General features: G+C 38.9%; 1 protein-coding gene across 1 annotated transcript in view; it reads left to right on the forward strand.

Moving 5' to 3' along the window:
* CNTNAP2 (contactin associated protein 2) overlaps window positions 1–24,704 on the forward strand; it is a 1,027,100-nt gene that overhangs the window by 838,878 nt on the left and 163,518 nt on the right. The window contains exon 14 of the mRNA XM_061374850.1: window positions 4,348–4,504. Within this exon, the coding sequence (XP_061230834.1) occupies window positions 4,348–4,504 (157 nt within the window). The remainder of the gene's footprint in view (window positions 1–4,347; window positions 4,505–24,704) is intronic.

The following is a 24,704-nucleotide window of genomic DNA, read 5'->3' on the forward strand; positions in this document are numbered from 1 at the left end:
ACCTGCCTTTCCACATGTGCAGAATGACTTTTTTTGAAGTGTTGTCTTTAATTTCATCAGTGTGTATTATCCTTGGGAAATAGCTTTCATTTCATTTCACCTGTGATTAATTTAGGCTCCCAAAATTGTAGTACCTTTGTGAAAGATATCTTGGGGCCTATTCTACTGATAGAAAGAACTGAGCAATTAATTCAACCTGTGATGGTTTAAGCTGTTCCATTAACAAATAAATGAACAAAAGAATCTTTCCTGAAAATTATAGTTATGCACCTAGTGTGATCGTTGTGGACATTTCTTAGTATTTATTCTGGAATCTGTAATACTAATGGATGACTGGAATGGTCCCATTTACGAAACAACAGCCAAATAAAGAGTTCAATTCAAAGCTGTGCAGTCCAGTAAATTATCACCTATGTACTTGCAGGGGAGCAGCTGAATGTAGTCATTAAAGTTAGGCAGCATCCCCAGTGAGCAATTTTCACCAGTCTTTTTTCCAGAGGTTCTGGCTTCAGTTTGCAAGTGTTCCTGGCCTTTCTTTATAAACCATTCTCTTTGATTTTAAGGCCCAGAAAGAGGTCAGGAAAACTTCCTGACAGGCTGAAGCAGGGTAATCCTTATCCAGAGCAGGTTGTAGCTTGCTTTGATTCACCACAAGAGACTGCAGATGCTGATAGAATATACAGGCTGAGAAAGAAATTAGGCAAATTCCTGGGCAGTGGATCTATAAACAGCCACTAACAGGAATGGGCATAAATATGCCCTCTGTCTAGCATGCTTAATGCGCTGAATGGATGATGGGAGAGTGCAAAAACAAATCAACCACAAGTAGCAGCAAAACTCAGCTCTTGTCTCTAAATAGTGGCTCCCATTGCCCCTGTCAGGTGAGATGGGCTGTGTTCATAGCAATATCAATTTGTGTTGCTATTTCCAAAGTAACGTGCTGAAAATGGGAAAGAACTGGGACAGAGAGCCAAGGGAAGAGCCTTGGATAGTCACCACTGTTGCTCCCTTGTTTCCAGAAGTTATAAAGGGTGCATAAGAGTAACTGCTGGAGCAGAGAACAGCCTCCTCCCTTTCAGCAGAAGCAACACATTTGCAGTCGTCCTTCAGTAGCCATGGGAGTCACCCAGGCTTTGCAGATCCATCTTGCAAGAAGTGCTGTCTTTTACTGAAGGAAGAATGAAGAGGTTGGAGGAAGTTTCTATGGGGAGGAGATGGTGAATGAAAGAGAAGCATTTAGCTTCTCCAGGTAGTTTACAAATATGAAATACATCATCAGCCCTCTGACGGCTCTATTGTGAATGGGGTTTCCTGAATGCAGGGTGTCACAGAGAATCTGCCCACTTTATTCAGCTCCCTAATCTGAGTTCTCATGGTATTGTGGCTTCAGATATTTGTGCTGAGCAGTTTTGAAATAACAGCCCTAAAAGGGTGAAAGTAATGCCTTTTTAATTAGTTGCATTTAAAAATAATAAAACTAATTGGTTTTATTAAGTGTTTGGTAGAATATAAAGTGTGCTTTTTAAAGTTAGACATTTTGAGACTGTTCACCTACGTTAGAAATAAATATATTATTGACTGTTAAGAGTTCTGTTCATGCTACATTAACTTTGGCTGGGTATGTTTTTACATTAAATGAAATGGTTCACACAAAGATACATTTAGGAGATGAAAAAGGAATCACTTTTTTATGACACTAAGAGATCTGTGAGACTACAAAAATATTCCCATAGTCCTTTCTCCTGAATGTTCTGTAGAGGCGGAGCAGTTCTGGATAGAAGACACTTATGACCAGGTTCTTCACATACTTTGACTGAATAACTGCAAATGTAATGGGCTAACACTGCACATAGACTCAAACCAGAACTCGCATTTTGCATTAATTTTAACTGAAGTCCAGCACTGCAAAGCCGTTGCAACCACTGTTAACTGTATTGAATGTAAACGTGATAGGGTGGGTTTTTTTGTGTGAGAGAGATCCGAATCATTAAAAATATGGATTGAATCTGATGTTCCAGCCATACTTATATGCCCACATGCTTCATTAAAATAAGCCATTTTGCCCTTAGAAGACCGTTGTCACACCATGGCTATTAACTTAGTCTGTAAGCTTAATGAACCTCCTGAAAGCTGGATATCTGTTGTCCATTTTTCTGGTATCCACATCTTAGTTGGATACCATCATTACTTTTCTGCTAAGTGACTGAGTAATAAACACGCAACAGCTTGCAAGTAGCTTTTTTTCAAGAAGGGTCATGGAAAGGCATCCTGGTCATAATTCAGTACACACAAACTTCTTGCAGCAGCACTCAAAGGAGAGATAGTTTTTGCACAAAAGAGCACTTCTGCATCAAGACTTGATTCTGATCAAAATCCCAAGGGAGGCAGAAATTTTCTCTCCTGTTACTTCTTCTTATGATGGTGTTTGTCCACAGAAGCTTGGGGAAAAACAGTCAGTCAACGACAACAACAAAAAATAGCTACGTCCTGACTCAAAATATGATCCTATAAGGAAAGGTAACTTCAAAATGAGAAGAATTATACAGTAGGAGCTTCAGATATCATTAATGCTGTAGTTGAATCCTGTATCTGTCATTCATTCACTGTAGAATTTACACTTTACATGCTTATTAAATAATCTTTAAGAAGCCAGGGCTATGTATTCTCATACCAGATGGATTGTACTGCAGGTTGGCAGTGCTGCTGCAGCATTCACCTGGCACGCTCTTCTGACTTGCAGCACTTAGTTCAATGATAATCAGAAGCTAATATGACCAGTTTAGGGTCCAGAATCAAGTCATACTAGTACCATACCCATTGCATTAGCACTACAGCTGAATATCATACTGTGCAGCAGAGGAACAGCTCGTAAAACCTTCAGCCATCACAAAGTTTTCACGCTGTTGTATTTTCAATAGTGTTACTTTATATGATGTTTAACAACTCAAAAGCATTGAACACAAGTGTTTTCAGTGAGCTGTCCCCTTTTGAGGTTTGGTGGCTTTTAACATGTGTCTCCATCTCTGGAATTTACTTTGGAGTTTTGTGTGAGTTACTGTCGACATATGTCTGGGTTAAATAGATATATGGTCTAGATGATGAAATCTTATAATGAAATGGCTATTTTTAGGATTATGGATGTTGTTTTCTGGAGATGTGCAGGATGCTCAATCAGGAGATAATGAAAAGTAGAATAGCTGTTATGTAAGATTTTACTCGTAAGATTTATTATATTCCATGCAAATAGCTTCATTTGATTTTATGAGGAAACACTGGCATCGGAAATACTGGCAGCAATTACATGAGGGGTAGAAGACATTTTAAAGAAACATGTTTATAGGCTGAGTTCAATCACGTTTTCTAAATGTGAAAAATCACTGAGATAAGTACATTGAGATTGATTGAGTTATTCACATGGGTTTGAAGTTAAGCTCAGACTTAAGTGTCTTGCTCAACTGGAGGAATCAAAAGAAACCTTCCAGTCTGGGTGATTTTCCAAATCAGAAATAGGGGGGATTTGTTTGTTTATTTCCACATAAGAGGCTTAGTTAGTCCAGAAGCATTAGAAATAAACTTGGGCCGGTATATGAAAATAACTATGATACAGACCCAGTGCCAAGAAATATAATTATATCAAAGTTCAGATCACGTTTGCTCAAGTATTAAATTCTGTCTATCGATGTATCTGTCTCTCTCTATATATATAAATACACATGCACACACATTTTTTTGAAAGGGTTAACATGCTTTTGGAGTTTGGTAATCATAGAATCATAGACTGATTAGGGTTGGAAAGGACCTTAAGATATCTCTTCATGCATTCCTTTGGACCAGCTGGAGAGAGCATGATGAACATGTTTGTTTCCAAGTGAAGAGGGATTAATTTTCAATTAAAAGCTGTTACTAAAAAAGGGAGAGAGAAAAAAAGAAAATGAATGCACCTTTCTGTGCAGCATTTGTGGTCTGCTATTGAATAATCCATCTGATAGCTTACTGTATGAATTTGAAAGTAATTGAAAAGAATTATGGAAACCTGCCCACATATTTTCATTATCTAAACTGAGAACAATTAAAAAGCTAAACAAAGAGCATACAAGATAAAAAATACTTCATTAATTTCAATCCTTATAAATTGCATGAATACAGAATGGAGAATGTGGTTTGTTTACCTGGATAGGTCCGTTGAATTGCTCAGTATCAATGACTGAATTTGTTTGCCAGAAGTGCGGTAAGGCTTGTCCAGTTACATGCTGGTAACATCTGCATATTAAACATCTGAGCCTAAATAGTGCATTGTGTGAAGCTCTACCTCATTGATACATAACCTTGCATTTTCATTCCTTGCAGAAGGGAATCCATATACCTGGTGGGTTGGCAAAGCCAATGAGAAGCACTACTACTGGGGTGGATCAGGACCTGGCATTCAAAAATGTGCCTGCGGCATTGAACGCAACTGTACAGATCCCAAGTACTACTGCAACTGCGATGCTGACTATAAGCAATGGTGAGTGGCTTACCATTCTCACCAAGGGTGAGAATGACCAGAATCTCTCTTAACTTTAGAACACTGCCATTATTTTGAATGTCTTTTGTTTGCATATTTCCTTTCTTGACAAAGAACAAGGGCAAAATGTGATCCCTCCTGCAAAGTATCATTTCAGTTTCATTCACAGTATCTGTGGCTGTCAAATATAAGGAATATATTTATGTTTTCAAGTCAACTGAGCTGTAGAAAAAAATGCTACAATTGGAAAGTCAAGTCCCAGTAGAAAAGGTCAGTATTTTGGTTGCCCATGCAACTTTGTCTCCATCATTGAATCAGAATAGTTTGGGTTGGAAGGGACCTTAAAGTTCATATAGTTCCAACCCTCTGCCACAGGCAGGAACACCTTCCACTAGATCAGGTTGCTCCAAGCCCCGTCCAACCTGGTCTTGAACACTGCCAGGGATGGGGGAGCCACAGCTTCTCTGAACACCCTGTGCCAGCACCTCACCAGCCTCATAGTAGGCGTTTTTTCCTAACATCTATTTTAAATCTACTTAGGCTTAGAGGATATTATGGAATGAGGCTCTGTATTCCAGAGAAAGCTATTGCACTTTGGATGAGATAATTAAATATTCATCGGCCTTGTTGGTTGAGAATACATACCTATAGCCCTTTTGGGACCAGACAGTGAGAATTGGTTCTGGTTTCTTCTCTAATAGTTATTGATTCATCCCAGGTAGAACAATTTTAACAGAGGGAGTGAGGAAGCCCTACCCCAGAGTATTTTACAGCCTGGTAACAGGGGCAGTCTGCTGTGAGGTTAATTGATGGGCATTTAAATCCGTTCAGGCAGAAAAGAGAATCAAAGCTGCGTCTCTGATATTCCTCATAACAATGAACCTACTGTGTAAAGCCTCGTCACCATTTTGTGTGAGACCCTCTCTGTGCTCTTAAAACGCTTCCTGTATAAGCTTTAACTGTTTGTGTCTCTTCATGAGGGGCAGCATCGTATTTTACAGGGTATGCAATGTTCAGTGGCCACCTGGAACCATACTGTGTGAACTCTTCCCATTAATACCAACCTGTTAGTAATTGAATCAATACTGGTTCATTTTGTGTCAATTGAGAAATTCATACAGCTAGTAACATAGAGCTACAGTACTTCAATAGTATGCAAGGGATTTAAAAGGAAAACCAAAAAGTGTAGGGAATGACAGAACAGTTTGGAAGGGACCTCAGAGTTCATCTAGTCCAAACCACCTGCTCAAGGAGGTCCACCTACAGACAGTTGCCCAGGACCAGGTCTATACAGCTCCAGAATATCTCCAAGGATGGAGACTCTGCAGCTTCCCTGGGCAACCTGTGCCAGTGCTTGGTCAACCCCATAATAAAGAAGTATTTCTTGGGGTTCAGAAAAAAAAACAAACTCCTGTGTTTGAGTTTGTGCCCCTTGTCTCCGGTACTGGGCACCACTGAAAAGAACGTGGCTGTTCTCTCTCTTTGCACCCGCCCTTCAGGTATGTAGAAACATTGATGAGATCCCCCTAAGCCTTCTCTTCTCCAGGCTGAATAGTCTAAGCTCTCTCAGCCTTTCTTCATAGGAGAGATGCTCCAGTCCTTGAATTATCCTCGTGGCTGTTCATTGGGCTCTAGTAATTTCATTTCTCTCTTGTACTGGTGGGCTCAGAACTGGCCACAGTACTCCTGTGTGGCTTCACCAGTGCTGATCAGAGGGACAGGATCTCCTCCCTTAAACTGCTGGCAACACTTTGCCTAAGGCAGCCCAGGATACCATTAGCCACCGTGGCCACAAGGGCACGTTGCTGGCTCATGTTCAACCTGGCACCCAGCAGGACTCCCAGGACCTTTTCTGCCAAGTTGCTTCCCAGCCCCAAGCATGTTCTGAAGCATGGGGTTGTTTTTCCCCATCTGCAAGACTTCACACTTCTCTCTGTTGAACTTCATGATACTCTGCAAGCCCATTTCTCCATCTTGTCAAGGTCCCTCTGCATGGCAGCCCAACCCTCTGGCATATCAGCCACTTCTCCCAGTTCAATGTCATCCACAAGAATGAAGTACGAAAAATACAAAATTAGAGTAAGAGAAATCTTCCAGGCCCTGCAAAAATGGTAGATTAGGATATGGGAGATCAAACATTGCTATAGACATTGCCATCCTAAGCTCTGACATAGTGAGGAAATGCTGTTAGCTACGATCTGGGCAAATTATGGTACACCACAGAAATAGGGAAGTCAGTATTATACACAAAGGAATCAGACACAGTGACACACTTCAGAGCTAGAATTATATAGTGAATATAGAGGGCCTATAAGGGTGCTGGAGAGGGATCCAGCATCAGGGACTGTAGTGATGGGACAAGGGGGAATGGGTTTAAACTTAAATAGGGGAAGTTCAGGTTAGATATAAGGCAGAAGTTCTTTAATGTGAGGGTGGTGAGGCACTGGCACAGGTTGCCCAGAGAAGTGGTGAATGCCTCATCCCTGGCGGTGTACAAGGCCAGGCTGGACAGAGCCTTGGGTAGCATGGTCTAGATTGAAGTGTCCCTTCACATGGCAGCGGGTTAGAACAAGATGATCTTACGGTCCCTTCCAGCCTTAACCAGACTGTGATACTATGACTGACTCAATAGTGTGGCAGGAGGGAGGTAGGTTTGGTTCTCTGCCAAATCGGTAACAGTAAAAGGAAGGCACTGTAATAATAATTAAGATAATGGCAGAATTAGGAGTACTTACAGTTTTCATTGCTCGAGGCACTGGATGTATATCCATGAATAATAGTCTCTGTACCATATGTTGACTGTTTTCTTTTAAGTTGAGGGAAATACATAGGGGAAATAGCACTGACTTTTGGTCTCTTGCCTACTCTAAGAGTCACAGATGATAATCTAATAAGCAACATTCACTCAATATTACTTTCCTGTAATCTCTACTCTCCTTAATATGTACTGAGATTATATGGAATCTATCAATAAATACAATAATATAATTACTAGATTTTTTACTATCTAAAATAAGATTGCTATCACAATAGATACACACTTTTTACTCAGAACATCAAACGAGAAGATATTTATACAGTATTTCTCTGGATAGATTTTGTTCAAGATTCATTTTTGCAGTATCTAGCCCATTCCAAAGCCATCTCTTTTGGGTTTTGGATTTGTTTTTAGGGAGACACAGTGGGGAGAAGGCAGTAGCTAGAGCAAGTACTACATTACAAAAAGTAAAGAAAGTAAAAAGAAGTTTGCTGAGGGGAAATTGTGGGAATGAAAAGTGAAGAAGAAAGGAGAGATTCAGTGCGGAGATTCAGATTTTGAAATGCAGGGCACTCAGTTTAAAGGAGATTGGGGAGCCGCTGAAGAGTGGGTCAGGCTGAATCAAAGTGATGCACTGTAAGTAGAATATTGTTCACAGTTTTTATTGTAGAAGTCAGAAATTGTGTTAGATATGAAGAAAGGAAACACAGTTTGATGAAAGAGCTCATAGTGAAGGCAGGAGAATGCTCCCCTGGAGAAGTGGATTCTAACTTTGCCTCTGGAACCACGTTCCTGTGTGATGCTTGCCATGTTTCATAAGCTGTTTCTTCACAGAGCAATCATGATGAGTTTTATCTTAATTTTCTGGGTACCTGAGTGGAAACCCAGAGGTCCAGTTTCTGGAAACACGAAAAGTTCACAGCTGCAACTGGAGTAAGTGATCACTCTGTCTAAAGCAGAACCTGATTCTTAACAGAAGTCCATGTTGTTGCTGCAATGTAAATATGACGTAATCTTTTTGTCATGATAAAGAAACAGAAACACACATGGGAAGAGCTTCACCCAGAGCAATCCTACAAAAACGAACCTCAGTCCCAAATTATCCATGATTTATGTCCAAAATAAAAGTTAATTCACAAGTGAATCAGATTATTGAAAAAAGATGATTTTTGCTTGCTAAGAAAGATCATTTGTTAAAGATGATGTGGTTGACATTCAAAGTCAGATTGCGTCAGCTTTGAGAGAATGAACTGTAGTGAGGTTGCTGATATTAGTAGCAAGAAATTCTCTGGGTTGCTGTTAAAGAAAACCTTTAAATGAGTAATTTTAGCTAAAATATAAGGCTTAAAAAAAACCAACCCACCCCAAAACAACCCAAACCAAACCCAAAATCAAACACTGTCTTATTTGAATAAAAGTATTATTACCATTGCTGCAGTTCCTTAACAAAGGGCTGGCGTTGTAGAGATAGACAAACTGTACCAGTTAAGTCGTAAATGTAAAGATCTGCAACTAAATGTTGATTCTACTCTCCTTTGACCCTAATGTCAGTTAAACACCCAGATTGTCTAACATTTCTGCACCACAAGCTCTTTCCTTTTTCTTACATAGCAGCCACAGTATGTGAGAAGACATAATAAGATGCGGTGCTTGGATTTACTGAGCATAAGATGCCCAAAAAGTTTCTTATGCCAGAAGTTTCTTATGCCAAAAGACAGCATCAGAAACTCTTTCCTTTAGCATTGCATTGTGAAGATGTGCTTCAGGTTACAGAGAAGGGCATGGGCTTCACTGCTGACTGTTGATGTGACTTGTAATCTTTCAAGAACCATTTGGTAGCCCTAAGGATGATCAGAAGGGGTTAAGGTGAATTTGAAGATAAACAGTGGTTTGGACACTTACAGGAAATGAGCAGTAAAAACAGAAGGAGGGAGCCTCATTTTCTTGTTTATCCTCTGTTGTCACTGTTTGGAAATCAACATTTTTTTCTCCAGAGCCTGCAAAAGTACTTTATTTGTGTGAGGTGTTTGCCAGAACACTGCAGGATACATCACTCCTTCACACCTTGTCTCCTACAATGGGGATTTCAGAAGAAAGTTTCAGGTCATGGGAAAAGACAGTTGAACGGGGCTCAGATTGACATGAGTTGTTTGAGTGACAAGAATATGAGTGGATGTTGAAATGCCAACCTGGGGCTGTGACAATGACAGATAGGTCATTTGTAGCCAGATTTAACAAGATATTAAAGGCTTTTGGAGCTATCATTAGACTTCGAGGCTTAAGTATAGTGTGTACTAATTCCCATTGAAATCATTCATACTTCAGTTCCTGACTCTTAGCCATGTTTGTCCCATAACTTTTTGCACTCTCAGTAACAGAGCTTCTGATGCAGAGAGAACTAGTTACATGACACTTGGCTTCTCCTATCTTTCATTAGAAGCTGTTAACAATGTCACTGGATATTTTTTTTTGCCATCCAGGCAGCAGCTGGAGTTTCCACTGAGATGTTATGTGATAAGAATTGACGAGGTCATACATTCTCTGGGAAAAAACAAAAACAAAACTGGGAATTTATCCTTGGCTCTACTTGATTACATTTGGATTAAATTGACTTACTATTTGTAGCATTATGTAGGGAAATCTTAAAGAAGTAAAAGGGATTAAATGTGATGTGCCTGAAAGAACTTGGACTATAGAAGCTGCAGTGAGGAACATGCATGAATATAAGCATCCACTATATATGAAGAATTTCCAACTTGACCAAACAGATTGACTGCGTACAGAAATCAAGTATCTGTATAACGTTGCCATATGTTTAAGCAGTATCTGTCAAGACAGACATTTTTGCTAAAATAGGGGCCTGTATTTAACATGAAAACCTACTGGTTTGTGTTAAAAGAAACCAGAAAAGAAGCAAAACCCAGATAATTATCTGATAAGATCTGTGGTGTCCTACTGTTTTGCCTAGCATCTGCAAATCACAATGAATCTCTATGTCCTAGAAATTGAGGAAATCTTGTAGAATTAGGCTTCACCACTTTGAAAACTGTAGTTGAACGTTTTTGCAGCGCTTAAAGGCCACCTTTGAAATGTAAGTCCTGGAAACCCAATTAGTAATTGTGGTTTCTCTTGTAAGTGTAGGCAGTAATTACATCTGTTCACTCTGTAAAAGCTGAACTATCAAAACGTCCTTTCTAGTTATGCTGAAAGAATGCACTAGTTTTGTGGGTGAAGGCTTGGAAGCTTACCAACAACTTGCATTACTTCATGTGGTTGTTTTTCTTGTGCTCTCACAAATCCAGACAGCTCTTTGCAGGTTTTCAGGGTTACCTTTCAGAGTTCCTCTGTACATTGACATTGGCAGCCAGCGTTAAGGTAATTCCAGTCAATCAAAATTCAGCACTATGACAGTAAGCAATGGCACAGAATAAAAATCTGCATGAAAAGGATCACTAAAGACAAAGTCAAGCATTCAAACCTTAGGAAATGTAATACAGCTTGTAGTACTTCTTTTCCAGTGATTGACAGATGTGCTCTGAAACTTTTAGCAGCAGAAAAACAGCCAGAAGCCAGGGAGATCATTCCTACTGGTTATAGTTTGGCCATTAAAACTACTCTAGTAGAGAAAAGGGTCAAGTAACTGGGAATTAAATAGGCTGCTGCCTGCACTGCAATTTCTCAGCTGTGCTCATCAGCTCTAACTGGTGTGCAATTTTTAAACAGAGTTTGCATGCCAAAATACGTAAGATCTTCCTATTCCGTGAATTCTGTCCTCTTTTTTTATAACCTGGTCTGTATTTTCTTTTATAGAAACTATATATACCTTGTGTTTCTCCATTATACATCCCTCTTTTCTGCTTCTTACACAAGAAAAGGATGAATGTTTTTGTTACTGATAACAGCAGTTTAAGAGTTTAGGAGATGGAAGTGATAAAGTGGAGAGATGAGCTCCATCCAGCACTTGGTCATGATACAGATGTGCTAAGCCTTTCAAATTCTCCTTTAATCGTGCCTTAGCAGTACCGTAGGACTCCAGCCTCTATTAGGCTAGGTTGTCTACAAACACAAAAGGACTTTTATTTTCTCAGAGTCCATACCATCATTAAACATGTATGTAAGATGAAGGTGAGTGATGCAAAATTTAATTTGAGGGCATGTGAAAGGCCTAGAATCTCTTGCACTGTAAGTGGTCAGGCTTACTGTTTTTATGTAGACTGAAGGACAATACCTGCAGCCTTACAGTTACCCCTAATGTTTGTGTTGTATTTGTAATGCATAGCCCACAGCTCTAGTCCAGGATATGAGAAAACCTGGGATCACCTAGCTTGCTTTTTAGAGATGTTCCACGCAAGTGCTGACAGCAGCCGTATGTATGTAGCTCATGGGACTTGATAGATTTGCAGCCCGAACTGATACAGGCTGAGGGCATTAAGAGTTTTGGGATTTAATGAATCATGAAACTTTCAAGCATCACTCCTGTTTTCTGTCTTTTCCCTTCTGTATTATTCACCTTTGTGACTGGATTGCAGCCTTGTTTATAACAAGCTGATGCGACTTGGTGTTTAGCTATTATCCCACTCATTAACATTAAATTAAGTGTTTCTCTTTATGCCTGTGCTTTGGTCATTCATGTCAGTGATCAGACAGCTGGGGAAACAAGTCTTAGCTTTCTCCAAAACTGAAAACACAAGAAAAAGGGGTATGATATGACATGAAATAACTGTTCGGCAGGCTGCCTTATCTTCCTTAAAATGGCACCTTCTTACTTGGTGTTATATATCAGTCCTGTGCACTTATATTTTTGCAGTTACTATGATTTTTCATCCCACAATCAATGCAAAACTAGCATAGCTAAGAATGAGAAAATGTATCTTCATGCATCATAAGCAGAGGCCTTTACCTTGCTGCATATGTAAAAACAGTTGAGCTCTAGCAACCTGCTAGGAATGAAGATGATTCCCATTTGACTTAACATTCATTCGTCATTCAGTGCTAGCAAGAACGAATGAACCTAAAGGGATGAATGATGGCAAGATGGCAAGCGGTTGGACTTGATTATCTAGGTCTTTTTCAACCTAGTTTATTCTGTGATTCTATGTTATCTGTGTTTATTATTTGCTGTGTTAACCACTGTAAGGCAAAAAGTGTTCATCCTGCTGCTGACCTCATCTCTGAGTGTTGGTGTTGAGGTTTTCCTGTGTCCCAGCTGCCCTCAGTTCCAGCCAGTTCTGTAGCTTTTTAAGCTACAGAATCACTCAACAGCAGCTCTAAAAAAAATTCTATCAGAATTAGGTATCTATAACTATTACTCTCAGGGATATTCTTGCTATTGTTAGAAGCACCATTCTAAGAAATTCATGAGAGGCTGATGAATTATCAGGTGAAAATGCAGATATACGATTTTTTTTCTACCATACAGATGATTTAAAATATAATTCCCCCCTTATTCATATTGGTTTTGTTATTAAACTTCATGGTTAGGGTAAGTCACAAATCAGGCAACCAAGAACAGAAATGTCTGCTCTGTCTTGCCTAGAAACATACAGAATTTTTAGTCTGAATGAAAAGCTTATAGTCTTAACTTTAAAGTCAATGACCTTACTGTTGCAGCTTGTCAGGTAAGGGCAGAGTACACTGAGCACTGTGGTCTGCAGAACTTCCAGCCGACAGTTACTTTCTCCTCCTCCTCCTCCTTTTATCTGTGTGCTAACTTAAAGAGTAATGACTCTGCCCTCAGTGCAGTGCTATGAAGATGAATTTACCCTAGTGCTGACCAGCCCAATGTATTTCACTCAATACCTGACACTGAAGAGAGTGCTTTGCCTTTCTTCTTAAATTGTTGGACTCCCCTGCCTTTTTTGTTTCTGAATCAGTGCAGTCCTATGTAGAAGACATCTGAAATCTGTGATAACCTGTTATAAGGCAGATGAAGACTGCAGTGCATGCTTGGCTGTTAATACTATTAGCAGTCATATTTTAGCTGAAACAGTGACAAGGGAGTCCATCAAGCTGAAGGTATTAAGCCTCCTGTGTAAACAAAAGATTATGTATTTTCACTGTTTGTTCTTTGGTGTACCAGCATATACGTACACATACATATTTGTGTGTGTGTATATAGTTATATTGGATATATATACCAATATATATACACACACACATACGCCTATACATATATAAATATATGTGTATGTGTAGCTATATATACGTACACGTATAGCTATGTGTATACATATGTATAGACATATACGTATATGGAACAGGATGTAATTTGAAGTAATTCCTGGAGACTAGAAGTAATTGTGGGGGGGTGGGGAAGAGGAGGGAAGAGGGAGGGGCAGGGAATAGGGAACCTAGCAGCCTTTAAGGTACACTTTTCCATCAGGTCCCAGACTTGATGGGGAGATTTTCTTCAGAGCCACTTATCAAATACCATGTCAGTTCATCACTCAGGCATCTGCACAACGTCAGCATTTAGAGGAAGAATCGTTTTTTGTCCTTTCCTCATTTTGCCCAGCAGATTCTTAGCACTGAAAAACATGTGATAAAAAGGACAAAAATGCTATATGCATAATGCATCCTTTTATTTTACAGAGGAAGGTTTCTAGCACGGTCTATGATAAACACTCAAAGCAATGCAGTAACCTCTCATGAAGCCTGTAAATTAAGCAATAAAGGCAGTGGTTCTAACATCAGCATGATAAGCTACTTTTAGATTTTGTTTTGTAGTTAAACTTTTAAAAGAAGTTTAAATTCTATAAATGGTTCTAACCTCATGGGCCAGGTCAGGTTTTGTCTTAGTTCCTTACTTAGTGGAATCCCTGGAAAGCCCTCAAAGTTTGTAAGAGCCGTCTGAGTACGCATTGGAAACTTTATAAATCTGGTCCAAGGTAATTTGTTGCATTTTTAACTCATGTTGTTTTCATCAGTCTTTAAATTGGCATAAAAATGCTACATGGATTCTTAATGCTAAAAGTGTGTCTATACGAGCAAACTAGCTGATGGGATTCAGGTAGCTGTTTTGTCTCTTCATATTTCGCTGAAGAAGAAATGTTTTACTGGGAATAAATGGTTCTATCTAAAATGATACCTTGGGATAGCTAATAATGCGTATTCCCTTACTTTTATCACAGATACTCTGTTTTGCTTGGCTTTGCTCAAGTGAAAGTTGTTTGTAAAATTATGTTAAAGTATGTATATTAAGGGCAACAAAATCTTTCTTGAGTTATGTGTTGGAGTTGTTGCTTAAATATGTTATACAATTATATATAAACATATAATGCAATTGTTGCCTTTAGAAAAGTACCTGAGCGTATATATATTTAGAATAATAGAATCATAGAATAGTTAGGGTTGGAAAGGACCTTAAGATCATCAAGTTCCAACCCCCCTGCCATGGGCAGGGACACCTCACTCTAAACCATATCACCCAAGGCCTCGTCCAGTCTGGCCTTGAACACTGCCAGAGATGGACCATTCACAACCTCCCTGGGCAACCCATTCCAGTGCCTCACCACCCTAACAGGAAAGAATTTCCTGCTTATATCCAATCTAAACTTCCCCTGTTTAAGTTTGAACCCGTTACCGCTTTTCCTATTACTACAGTCCCTAATGAAGAGTCCCTCCCCAGCATCCCTGTAGGCCCAAAGTTGGTAAAGAGAAAGCAGAGCTAAATGAAAGCCAAGAAGAAGCAAATTTCCAAGCAAGCAGGCAAATATAAAGATAATAAAATCTGCTGACAGGGTTAGAAAATGTGATGGAGAGAAGAACCCAGCAAATATAAAAAGCTGATGCAGAAGTTGTCATTGAAAAAATGTAAGTGAATTATCAGGTTTTATTGCTGTCAAACAGAAAAGTTTAAAATGCTATCGCTAAACATGCAATCTCATGTCTAAAACCAGTTATTTACTGGGTATGATATAGAATGTCCTAATAACATGTAATGGTCAACAGTTTGACTGTTAACACATTTTGTAAAAGAGTATGAATTTAAGTATCCTATGTCAACTCTAAGGTACTTTCCATATTCCCATATTTCCTGAAAGAAAACTGTATCAGAAAGGTTTCACAAGATGTAGGAATCAAATCCAAACTCCTAATTCACACTGCACGCTTACATTTAATGCTCTTAAAACTGATGTTATTTCCTGCTGCCATTTTCTTCAGTAAAACAGCCCAGAACAAGAAATGGTTGATCACTGACATGAAAAGCAGAGAAACTGAGTTTCTTTAAGGACCATGAAAAAAGCCAACAAAGTAGATAACATCAACTGATGCAGTCCTTTGAATCAAGATAACAGAAAGATGATGGCAAAAATGAACAGATAGCTCAGAAATATCAATTAGCTCTTCTTATTATCCCTTTATTAACTTCTAATATTATCCCTTTATTAACTTTTAAATTACCATATATGTTGATTGTGAAGCAGAACAGACCGAAAGGATAAACAGGAAATAACGCCATCTTCTGTTCTGAAAGCTGGAGAAAAGCAAAACAATGTTTGGAATAAAGATAAACCTTGACTTGCTTAACTCGGAGGTAACAAGTGAGGAGACTGACCTGGGCAGCAAAAGCTGAAGTTGATTAAATACTTTTGCTAAAGAGAGATCAATTCAGAGGCTCTCTGAGGGTGGTTAGTTCTTGCACTATACTCACATCTACATATACATGCTCATCAGCTCACAGAGTAATTCAGTCTGGAAGTGGCTTCAGGGATTATATAGTCTGATTTACTGCTCAGGGCCAATGGAATGTCTGAGTCCTGAACACTCCAAGGAAGGGCATCCCAAAATCTGTAGTTTGAAATGATCTCTAATAATATAAACTATATGGATTCAGTTGAAAGAAAAACAACTTTATCCAAATAACAGCATATTCAAAACATTATGAGGTTAATTCCGTTTCTCATCAATGGCACTAGAAATGCATCATTAGCATAGAGAATGCAATTCCCCGTGATTGGAGAACTTTATGGAGAGGGAGGCTCCAGGGTTGAAGATTTTGAGGGAGATTTTATCAGCACTGCTGCATGCTATTGCTTGTTTAGAAAAGGGATCACCAGTAAAACTGCAAAGAATGAAAACTGGCACTTCATCATTTTGTGTTTCTTGGGGAACTACATCAATGGTGGTTTTTTTAATCTATGATGTCATTTCCATCTCCTCCATCAATCTGGCCACTATGTAACTTCGGTTGCTAAGGCAGATACCTTTGTCACCTTTACACATAAATAGCCTCAATTTGCTCTTGCCTAAAAGATCACAAACATCTGGTTTAACAGTAAGGCCTGTCATCTGCAGAAACTACAAATTATTACTTGGTAGGCACTTAGTTGGGGGCCAGCACATACATTTATACTTACTAAGGGTTTGTAAGGATAGTAGAAGCACTGTCTACTGTCATTCAGGATTTCCTGGAAAACAAGGTGGCTAACTATATTTCAAGGATTCTGGACACAAACCCATAAATAATGTGTAATAGAACTGCCAGAATGCGTACTGACTTGTATTTTAATAGCAACTCCCTAGAAGAGACCTGATCTCAAGGAAATACAAGCTTCATGGACGTACTCAACCATTTAATCTTCTATTTGTTAAACCTTTCTAACACGAAAGAGAAATGGGGAAAGGGAGTCAGTTGCAAGTCTTGTCACAGCCTAAATCGAACAATGAAAACTGGAGGCTGCCCCTGTAAACACAGTGGGAAGGCATTTGGAATTTGCATCACGTGTAGGTTTTCTTTCTGGGGAAGAAAATAAAGCAAAAAAAAGAAAATAAAACCAAAAGATCTTATTTTTGCAATCTAAAGGGTAATTTTTGAAAAGACTCAATTGACCACTTCCTGCTTCCTCCTGTCGTTGATCTGGAATGATCATTTATCCCATAATTCAAGAAACGTAAAACTTATTATTTCTGGTAGCATTATTTGTTGGGGTTTTTTTACAGGTTTCTTTACTGACTGCTGAAGGTTCAGCTAAGCAGGTATTCAGCTGTTCCAGAGTTCAGCAAATCAGTCGATCTTTTAAACGTATCTCTACTTCACTTTCTTAACTTTCTTAAAGATCTTCTAGCAATCTGCTTCTGATTTTTATAGCACCTCATGATTCTGGTATTTCAGTTTCTGCTTCTAAGGTATTAATGCTTGCAAATGACAACCTTGTATAAATCCTCAAAGGCCTCAGTATAAATTCATAGAATCATAAAACACCAGGATGGAAGGGACCTCAAGGATCTTCTAATTCATCCTTCCTAGGCAGATGTCCCACCACTGTCCAGCCAAATCTTAAGTGTCCGGTATTGGACAGAATGATATAGCTGAGGTGAATGTGTGACAGAAGTGGCCCTGCTCCCCTACTTGTCCTGAGTAGCACCTCTTACTGCCACTACACACAGCAGGGTGATGGAGCAGGCGGACTGTTGTTCTGATCCTACAGGATATTTGTTCTATTCTTGTGCTTTTCAGAAGGCTTTTGGTAAGGCTTATTTGCTCAGCCATGCGTCTTGTCCGTGGAGCCAGTCTTTGCGTAGTATTATGGGCGCAAATAGTTGGGGTTAGCAGTAGCTTATTTATCTCTCCATTGTCTTTTATTTCCCATGTGCTAAAATGTATTATTTTCTCTAAAAATACATTGAGGTAAACATGAATGAGGAAGAAATAGTTATGCCAGCACCCACAGGAGCTACTGTGAAGAAAATTACCTTCCTTCCCCCCAGATAAAAAACCAGTACAGATGTGATCAGATCTTGCAGAAGACTCGGTGATAAGGCTGCCTGAAATAGGAGAGAACTGTCCTCAGTGACTTCAGCCTCTCCTGCATTGGATCTGTGGTCTTTGCTTGCAGGTAGAAGTGATAGTTTTCTTGGTATGCCTACAACTATTAAGCAACTTTTATCTCATAGATTTGCTTTAAGGCAAGAAACATCTGCAGTAAACTACATTTAAGTCATTGGAAAATACCTCGACATTTGGCAAATTTACATACTTGTTCCATTAAAATGCAGCTCAACATTGTCAAGGCTCTCAGTGCACCAGCTGCAAATATTTGGGCCTTTGGACCCAAAGTACTACATTTTAATTTCTGTCTTCACCTAATGCTGATAAAAATGCTGCACCCTGAAAGATCAGAGAAGCACAACCCAGTTGCTTCAGGGTCACTTTCTGCATAGGATCTACCCAGGATTGCTTGAAGTCCTGAAAAGCACCATTCTTACGGATAAGGGGGGGATCTTAGGACTTATTATTCACTCCATCATCAGCCTCCTTTGGCCATACTGGCACAGGTTCTTAGAAACCCATGCCCCAGAGCCTTTTCGGTTGACACAGTCAGGGCTGTAACAGCTCACTATGGAGCTAAAAGTGTTGGAGGTATTCATCAAGTGTTATGCTAGGAAAAGACAGGCTCTGCTCAGGGGGAATTGCCTTAGGAAATGAACGGTGAGTTCTGCTAAATTTGCTTTGGTCTTTTGTTGTGGAGAAAGTGGCAATGTGTAATATAAAGAGATCTGAGCTCAAAGGCTAACAAGAAGGATAATGGAAATCCATCAGAGCAATAAAGTGGAGCAGTCTGGCTAATGAATAGATCACTAATCCTGTATAAGTGTGGTCAACAAAATGCTAAGTACTTGATGTGCTACACTTTACAGTCAGTGCAGCAAAACAGATTTTTCTAAACAAAAGCATGTACATTTGGCCTAATATTTAGCGAGAAGTATAGCATGCCATAACTTCCCTGTAGCTCAAGGCCTAATCTTAGTCACTCAGTTGTCTCGCAGTGCTGTGAGAGAATCCCCACAGCCCCACGGAACACAGCTGCATCTGGAGGTGGCACAGTTGTACACTATGCAAGAATACAGTATTTCAAAACCTCACTAAGTACCTTGTTTAGTATCCTTTCTCATGTCTTCTATTAGTGTAATACATGTGTGGATATACACACACAGACAAGAGGTGAGGGTATCATAAAAACATTTGAAAAGCCATAAAGAGATTAACCTATAGATAAAGTTGCATATCATTGCAGAACAAGGTCGTCTGTCTCTTTAGAGAAAGCACTGAAAGGGAAACCTAATTGAAATCAATTCTGAGAGACGTATGTGCATGTTTACAAGCGAGGGAAGTGGCAAGTATCCATGTTTGGTTGTGCTTTATTGCAAAGTGTTTCCATAATGAAAAAAGACATTTGTTAATTACTTCTATGCTGCAACATTGCTTTAAATGTGCTTCAATAACTTGGAGCATTCATTTTCAGGTAATTATTTCTGATGAATGGTGATACCCGTTTGTAGTGAGATATTTAATTCTTTTTTTTTTAACTGAAGAACTTTCATGTTAATGGACCCCTCTTTCCTTTCTCAGTAGATGTAGCAACATCATGCATTATGTTTATGGCACAATTTGCAGATAATAATTTACAGTGTTTTGTGGGATTTTGAGGTTTGGGTTTTGGTTCTTGATTTTTAGCAATGGCTGTTGCAAATTTCTTCTTTAATTTGGCTTCCCCATGGTTTGGTGTTTTAAATTGCTGTTTCTTCCCCATCTCCTTACCAGTTCCAGGATAACTTAAGAGGTCTCTAGCTTTCATAAGTCAGAGATGTTTTTAAGCAGTTAGGGAAAAGCAGAGTTTGTTTCAGACAAGTTTGACTAATAATTTTACAGTTAGAAACAGTTTTTCTATTTTATCACGTAAGGAGAAAGAAAAATAAGTGTAGGATCACTGATTCCAACGCTGGCCAGCAGTAGGCTAAGAAATCCTCTTACTGAGCAAGCATCTACAGATGTACAAGCTGTATGTTACACAATAAAGTTTGAATAACACTGGTGAGCTACTGGGATAAATGCCTCTTTGTGTGAGGGGCATCACTGTTGTGGGTTTGCCTTCCTCCATGCACCCACAGAGGTAAAATGGGAAGCAATCTTCTGGGGCTGAGACTGGAGACAAAGTTAAAGTACAATGTGACAGTTCTCTCTAAGGGATGAAGGAAAACTGAGGTCTTCTGAGGAGAGACAATTATGTCTCATTCCATAAATACACCATATATCAAGAATGAGAACTAGTCATAGATAAAGGAAGATGTGGTGGTGGTTAAATTTGAGTTCAGTCAGTACTGAAAACCTGTTGAAAAAGAGGGTCAAATACCTAAGTTTTCTTAAAAATCAGTACAGACTTGTTTGGGGCCTTTGCAGAAAGGAAATAAATAGCTCAATAGTAATTTCTCTAGAAATCCTACTTTTACTAGTATATGACATTACTTGTTTTCCCATCTTTTGTCTTTTTATTGGATACATAGTTTTTATTTAGTAAAAGGATGCTTTTATGCTTATTTTCCATGTGATGGCTAGCAAGGAACATAATTTTTCTATGTCTTCCAAAATATCATGTAGATACAGAAGTAGGATAAGTGTAATTTTTTATACAGAGCAGAATCCAACACCGCTGAATACAACATTTTTCATGTCAGACAGCTTTACGCTTACTAATAACCTCTATTTTACAGAAGCCCAAATGTAAGGCTAAAAGGGCTCAGATATCATCTGTATTAAGCATAAACAAGCCCAAATGAAAGAGGAGTTTGGCATAAAAAGACAAAGGGAAGGATAACCATGAAAAATGCTTACCAGGAGATGTAAATTTGGGAGACAGAATCGGCCTACTTGGAGAGTCATTGAATCCTAGAATTGTTTAGGTTGGAAAAACCCTGTAAGATCATGAAGTCCAACCCTTAACCTAGCACTGCCAAATCCACCACTAAACCGTGGCTCTAAGCACCATATCTACATGTCTTTTAAACTCCTCCAGGGATGGTGACTCAACCACTTCCCTGGGCAGCCTGTTCCAATGCCTGACAATCCTTGTGGTGAAGAAATTTTTCCTAATATCCAGTCCAGACCTCTCCTGGTGCAACTTGAGTTCATTTCCTCTTGTCCTGTTGCCTGTTAATTGGGAGAAGAGACCAACAATCCACCTTGCTGCATCCTTCTTTCAGGCATTTGTAGAAAGCCACAAGGTCTCCTGAGAATCTCCTTTTCTCCAGACTATACCCCCCCCCCCCAGGTCCCTCAAACATTCCTCATCGCACTTGTGCTCCAAACCCTTCACCAGCTCCATTGCCCTTCTCTGGACATACTTACCATATGTATGATTTTGTAAGGTTTCCTAATCAAGCAGTGTTTCAAGGTGTGATCAACCTACTTTTTTTTCCCCAAAGTATTGGGTGTCATGGCTATACAAGGAACTGAAAAGGTGAGCTAAATCACAGCACCCTTATGTTCCCAATGGTGCTTCTGTGTGAAGTGTAGATTGCTTTCAGTGTTGTATGAAGTATACCCATAGATGTGATGTAAGGATTAACACTACAGGGAGTGCTAGTGGAAGGGTAGGAGCAATGGTAGCTGTTTGCATAGTTGGGTTTCACTGAGATTTTCTAGGTGCAGGAAGTCCCATACTTCGTTAAGTTTTCTGGACCAAATTCAACACTAAGTTACGCACTTTAGTACCTTATTGAACTCAACAGGCGTATAGGGGCTGAAGTCAGCATTAACTATAGCCATCTGTTATTTTGTCACGCCATACTAAGTTATTTTTATTTAGCTCTTTCAGTCATATGAAATAAAACTGTCAAAGTTGTCAAGAACTCCAAGAAATGAAGTCTCTGAGCTGCTGCTCTGAGATTTTTAATATTTCTTCCAATACAGATCTTTGTGCCTTAAAAATCCTGCCAGAAGCACATTTGCTCTGCTAGTTTGATAGGCCATGGTCCAAAGGCTTGTGGATAGCTAGAATGGACTATTTATTAGTTAGTCTAATAATAAATGATCTATCTATAGATAAAGATCTATATATAGATATCTATCTATATATATTTATATCTTTACAATTAGACTAGAATTCATCATTTATCTGCAGAGATCTTGGAATAGGATATTCAATAGCTTAGATACGAAAAACGCACATTCCATTAGGTAACTACTTCTAAGTGTGCACACAGAATATGTTACCATTGCTATAGTGCGTTCAGATGTACAAAAATGGAATGAAAAATGCTTGGGGTTTTAAATCAGAGAATTTTGGAAGCAGCTGGCAGTATTCAGTACAGTCTTTTGGGATTTTCTTCCCTTGGAGCTGAAGTAGCCTGTGATTTCATGGGAAGTTCCAGTATGTGTGAACGGATCATGGAAGGAATACAGGTTTCTCTTTGTCAAGGTGATTATGAAGAAAGGCGTTTAAACTTTCGGGGGCATGTTGCATAGCTGAATGGAACATTTAATTTATTGTTCTTTGTTTGATTACACCTGTTGAGAACAGAGTTTTCTCATGTTTCTGTCATAAAGCATTTTAAGCTTTTTAAGTTTGATTTGAAAACTTTCTAGGCATTGTGAATTTCAGGTTATTTTCAAGTTTCCTTTATTAGCTGTTATGTTTCAAAATAGCTTTTGAATTTTGGCATATTTTGAGATCAAAGAATCATACTGGTTTGAAAATGCCAAGTGAAATTTTTAACTAACTTTTTTAAGAGGTTTCTTTGAGTTATTTGCCCTTTCCAATGCCAGTTTTTCTTGGCAGATTCCCATAACATCCCATTTCAGTTGTAGGTCCACGGGAGAACTTTCTTGTCTGCTTCAGCTGAATTCCAAGTAATCTTATCTCCATAATCACCCAAAGAGGAAGGGACATCTCAATGCAAGATTCATCATTACCCCCAAAGGAAGTGCCACATGTATTTCCTGTCCTACTTAATAAAAATCTGAAACTGAGACAGAGAATTGTTGATACAGGCAAAGGTGCTGGAGATCAGTTACAGCATAGTAGGATTTCTAGATTCCATTCTTTAAATGTCTTGGTATAGAAATAACAAAAATCAACAAGTCAGAGGAGCTGCTGGACCCCAAAAGAGGAGCCCTGGAAAGGAATGTTAAAGAAAAGAAGTTTGTAAGTGGAACTGCTCTGCTTGAAGGAGAAACATTCTGTCTCCACTGTTCTGTTGGAAGGAGAATATAAGCACATACTCAGGAGAGGCAGATTTTCCCCTGAAATTGATCCATACAGTTCAAAAGAAATCAGAGCGCAGTTTGCTATCTCCATTATTCACCTTTTGCTGTGGTGGTTTAGTTTTTCACAGACTAAGTCAAGAAGTCCTTTCAGGTAAGAGCCCTCTAAAAGCAGCCTAAACTATCTCTGTCTCCATCCTGAGGGATTATTTAAATGAGATCCATTTCTCACCCGTTTCTCAATGTATCTCTATCACACATGGCATCAGGAAGTACTGTGATAGCAGTGGCGTATCTTCTGGACTTCAAGGTTCTTTCTGAGCTGCCAGAGGTTTCAGTGTCTCATCTGTTGCCAAGCAGGGAAAAGGGAAGAAATGGAGCAGGTTTCTGTCAACTTCTTAGCTCAGAAACTCTCATCAAACTGCTTGCAGAAATTCCATGGTGATAGAGTTTCAACATCAGGCATATTAAATTATTCAGCTAAATCCCACATGCCTGGTCATACTGAAAAGTGGTTCTTAGACAATCTGCCTTTGGAAGATGCATGTATTTTAAGTCTTTTGGAAAGAAAAAAAATCAAGGTTTTATTAACTTTCTTTAAAAATAGGTATTTTATTAGCAGGTTTTTGATTTGTATACGGTATACCTTGCAAAGCAATAATTTTCTAATCACTATTAAAGCATATAATCCTCATAAGGATGTTTATGATGATTCAAATTAACCTGCATTTCATTAAGAGGGTTGGTGTTATAGGATTATAAGATTTGAGAGGTGTCCAAAAGAGCAAACTTTTTTCCTCATTTAATTCCAAAGTTTTTTCATCTTAAAGGTCAGGGGATGGATAGAGTGTGTGAAGTGAAAAGGAGATCTAAGTCTCAATCCCAGGAAAAAATGTGTGAATTAAACATGTCTTTGCATGGCTAATATAAGATGATTTCTTCTCCAAAGAAGGTTTGAAGTTCCTTAAATTAACCTGACTAAATTCACATTACAGTGTTTCTTTTGTATAGTTCACTGTCATCGAGGGTATCTTAAATTTGTTCATCATTCTCCTTGTGGGACTAGGTACGAATATTATGCTTGTATAGTAAATTAATCTAAAATAACTTAATCAGTCTTGTATAATTTCTAAACAAGAATTACTTATGCCTGCTACACCATCAGCTTCATGGGTTTGACAGAATTAGTCTTTACCAATAGAAGGCAAAGAATGGACATGTTCATGTTAGTAATTCGGGTGCTGGGATCACTCAGTCTTTCACTGTATCATTTAGATGGAGGTGAGGAGAAGGTGAGCTCTTGAAAGCTCTCTAAAACAAACATCCAGACTGCTTCCCTGGTTTACTTCATCATTTTCCACTGAAACAAACCTCTTACAAACCCTTGTTTGCACCACACAGCTGGTAGTTTTATCTGCATATAGGTTGTGATTACCCAAGTGAAATACTGGTTATATCAT

The sequence above is a fragment of the Neopsephotus bourkii genome, unplaced genomic scaffold (assembly GCF_033783945.1).
Source record: "Neopsephotus bourkii isolate Nb327-2 ecotype Australia unplaced genomic scaffold, CSIRO-AGI_Nbou_v1 NB_1655, whole genome shotgun sequence".
Classification (NCBI taxonomy): Eukaryota; Metazoa; Chordata; class Aves; order Psittaciformes; family Psittacidae; genus Neopsephotus; species Neopsephotus bourkii.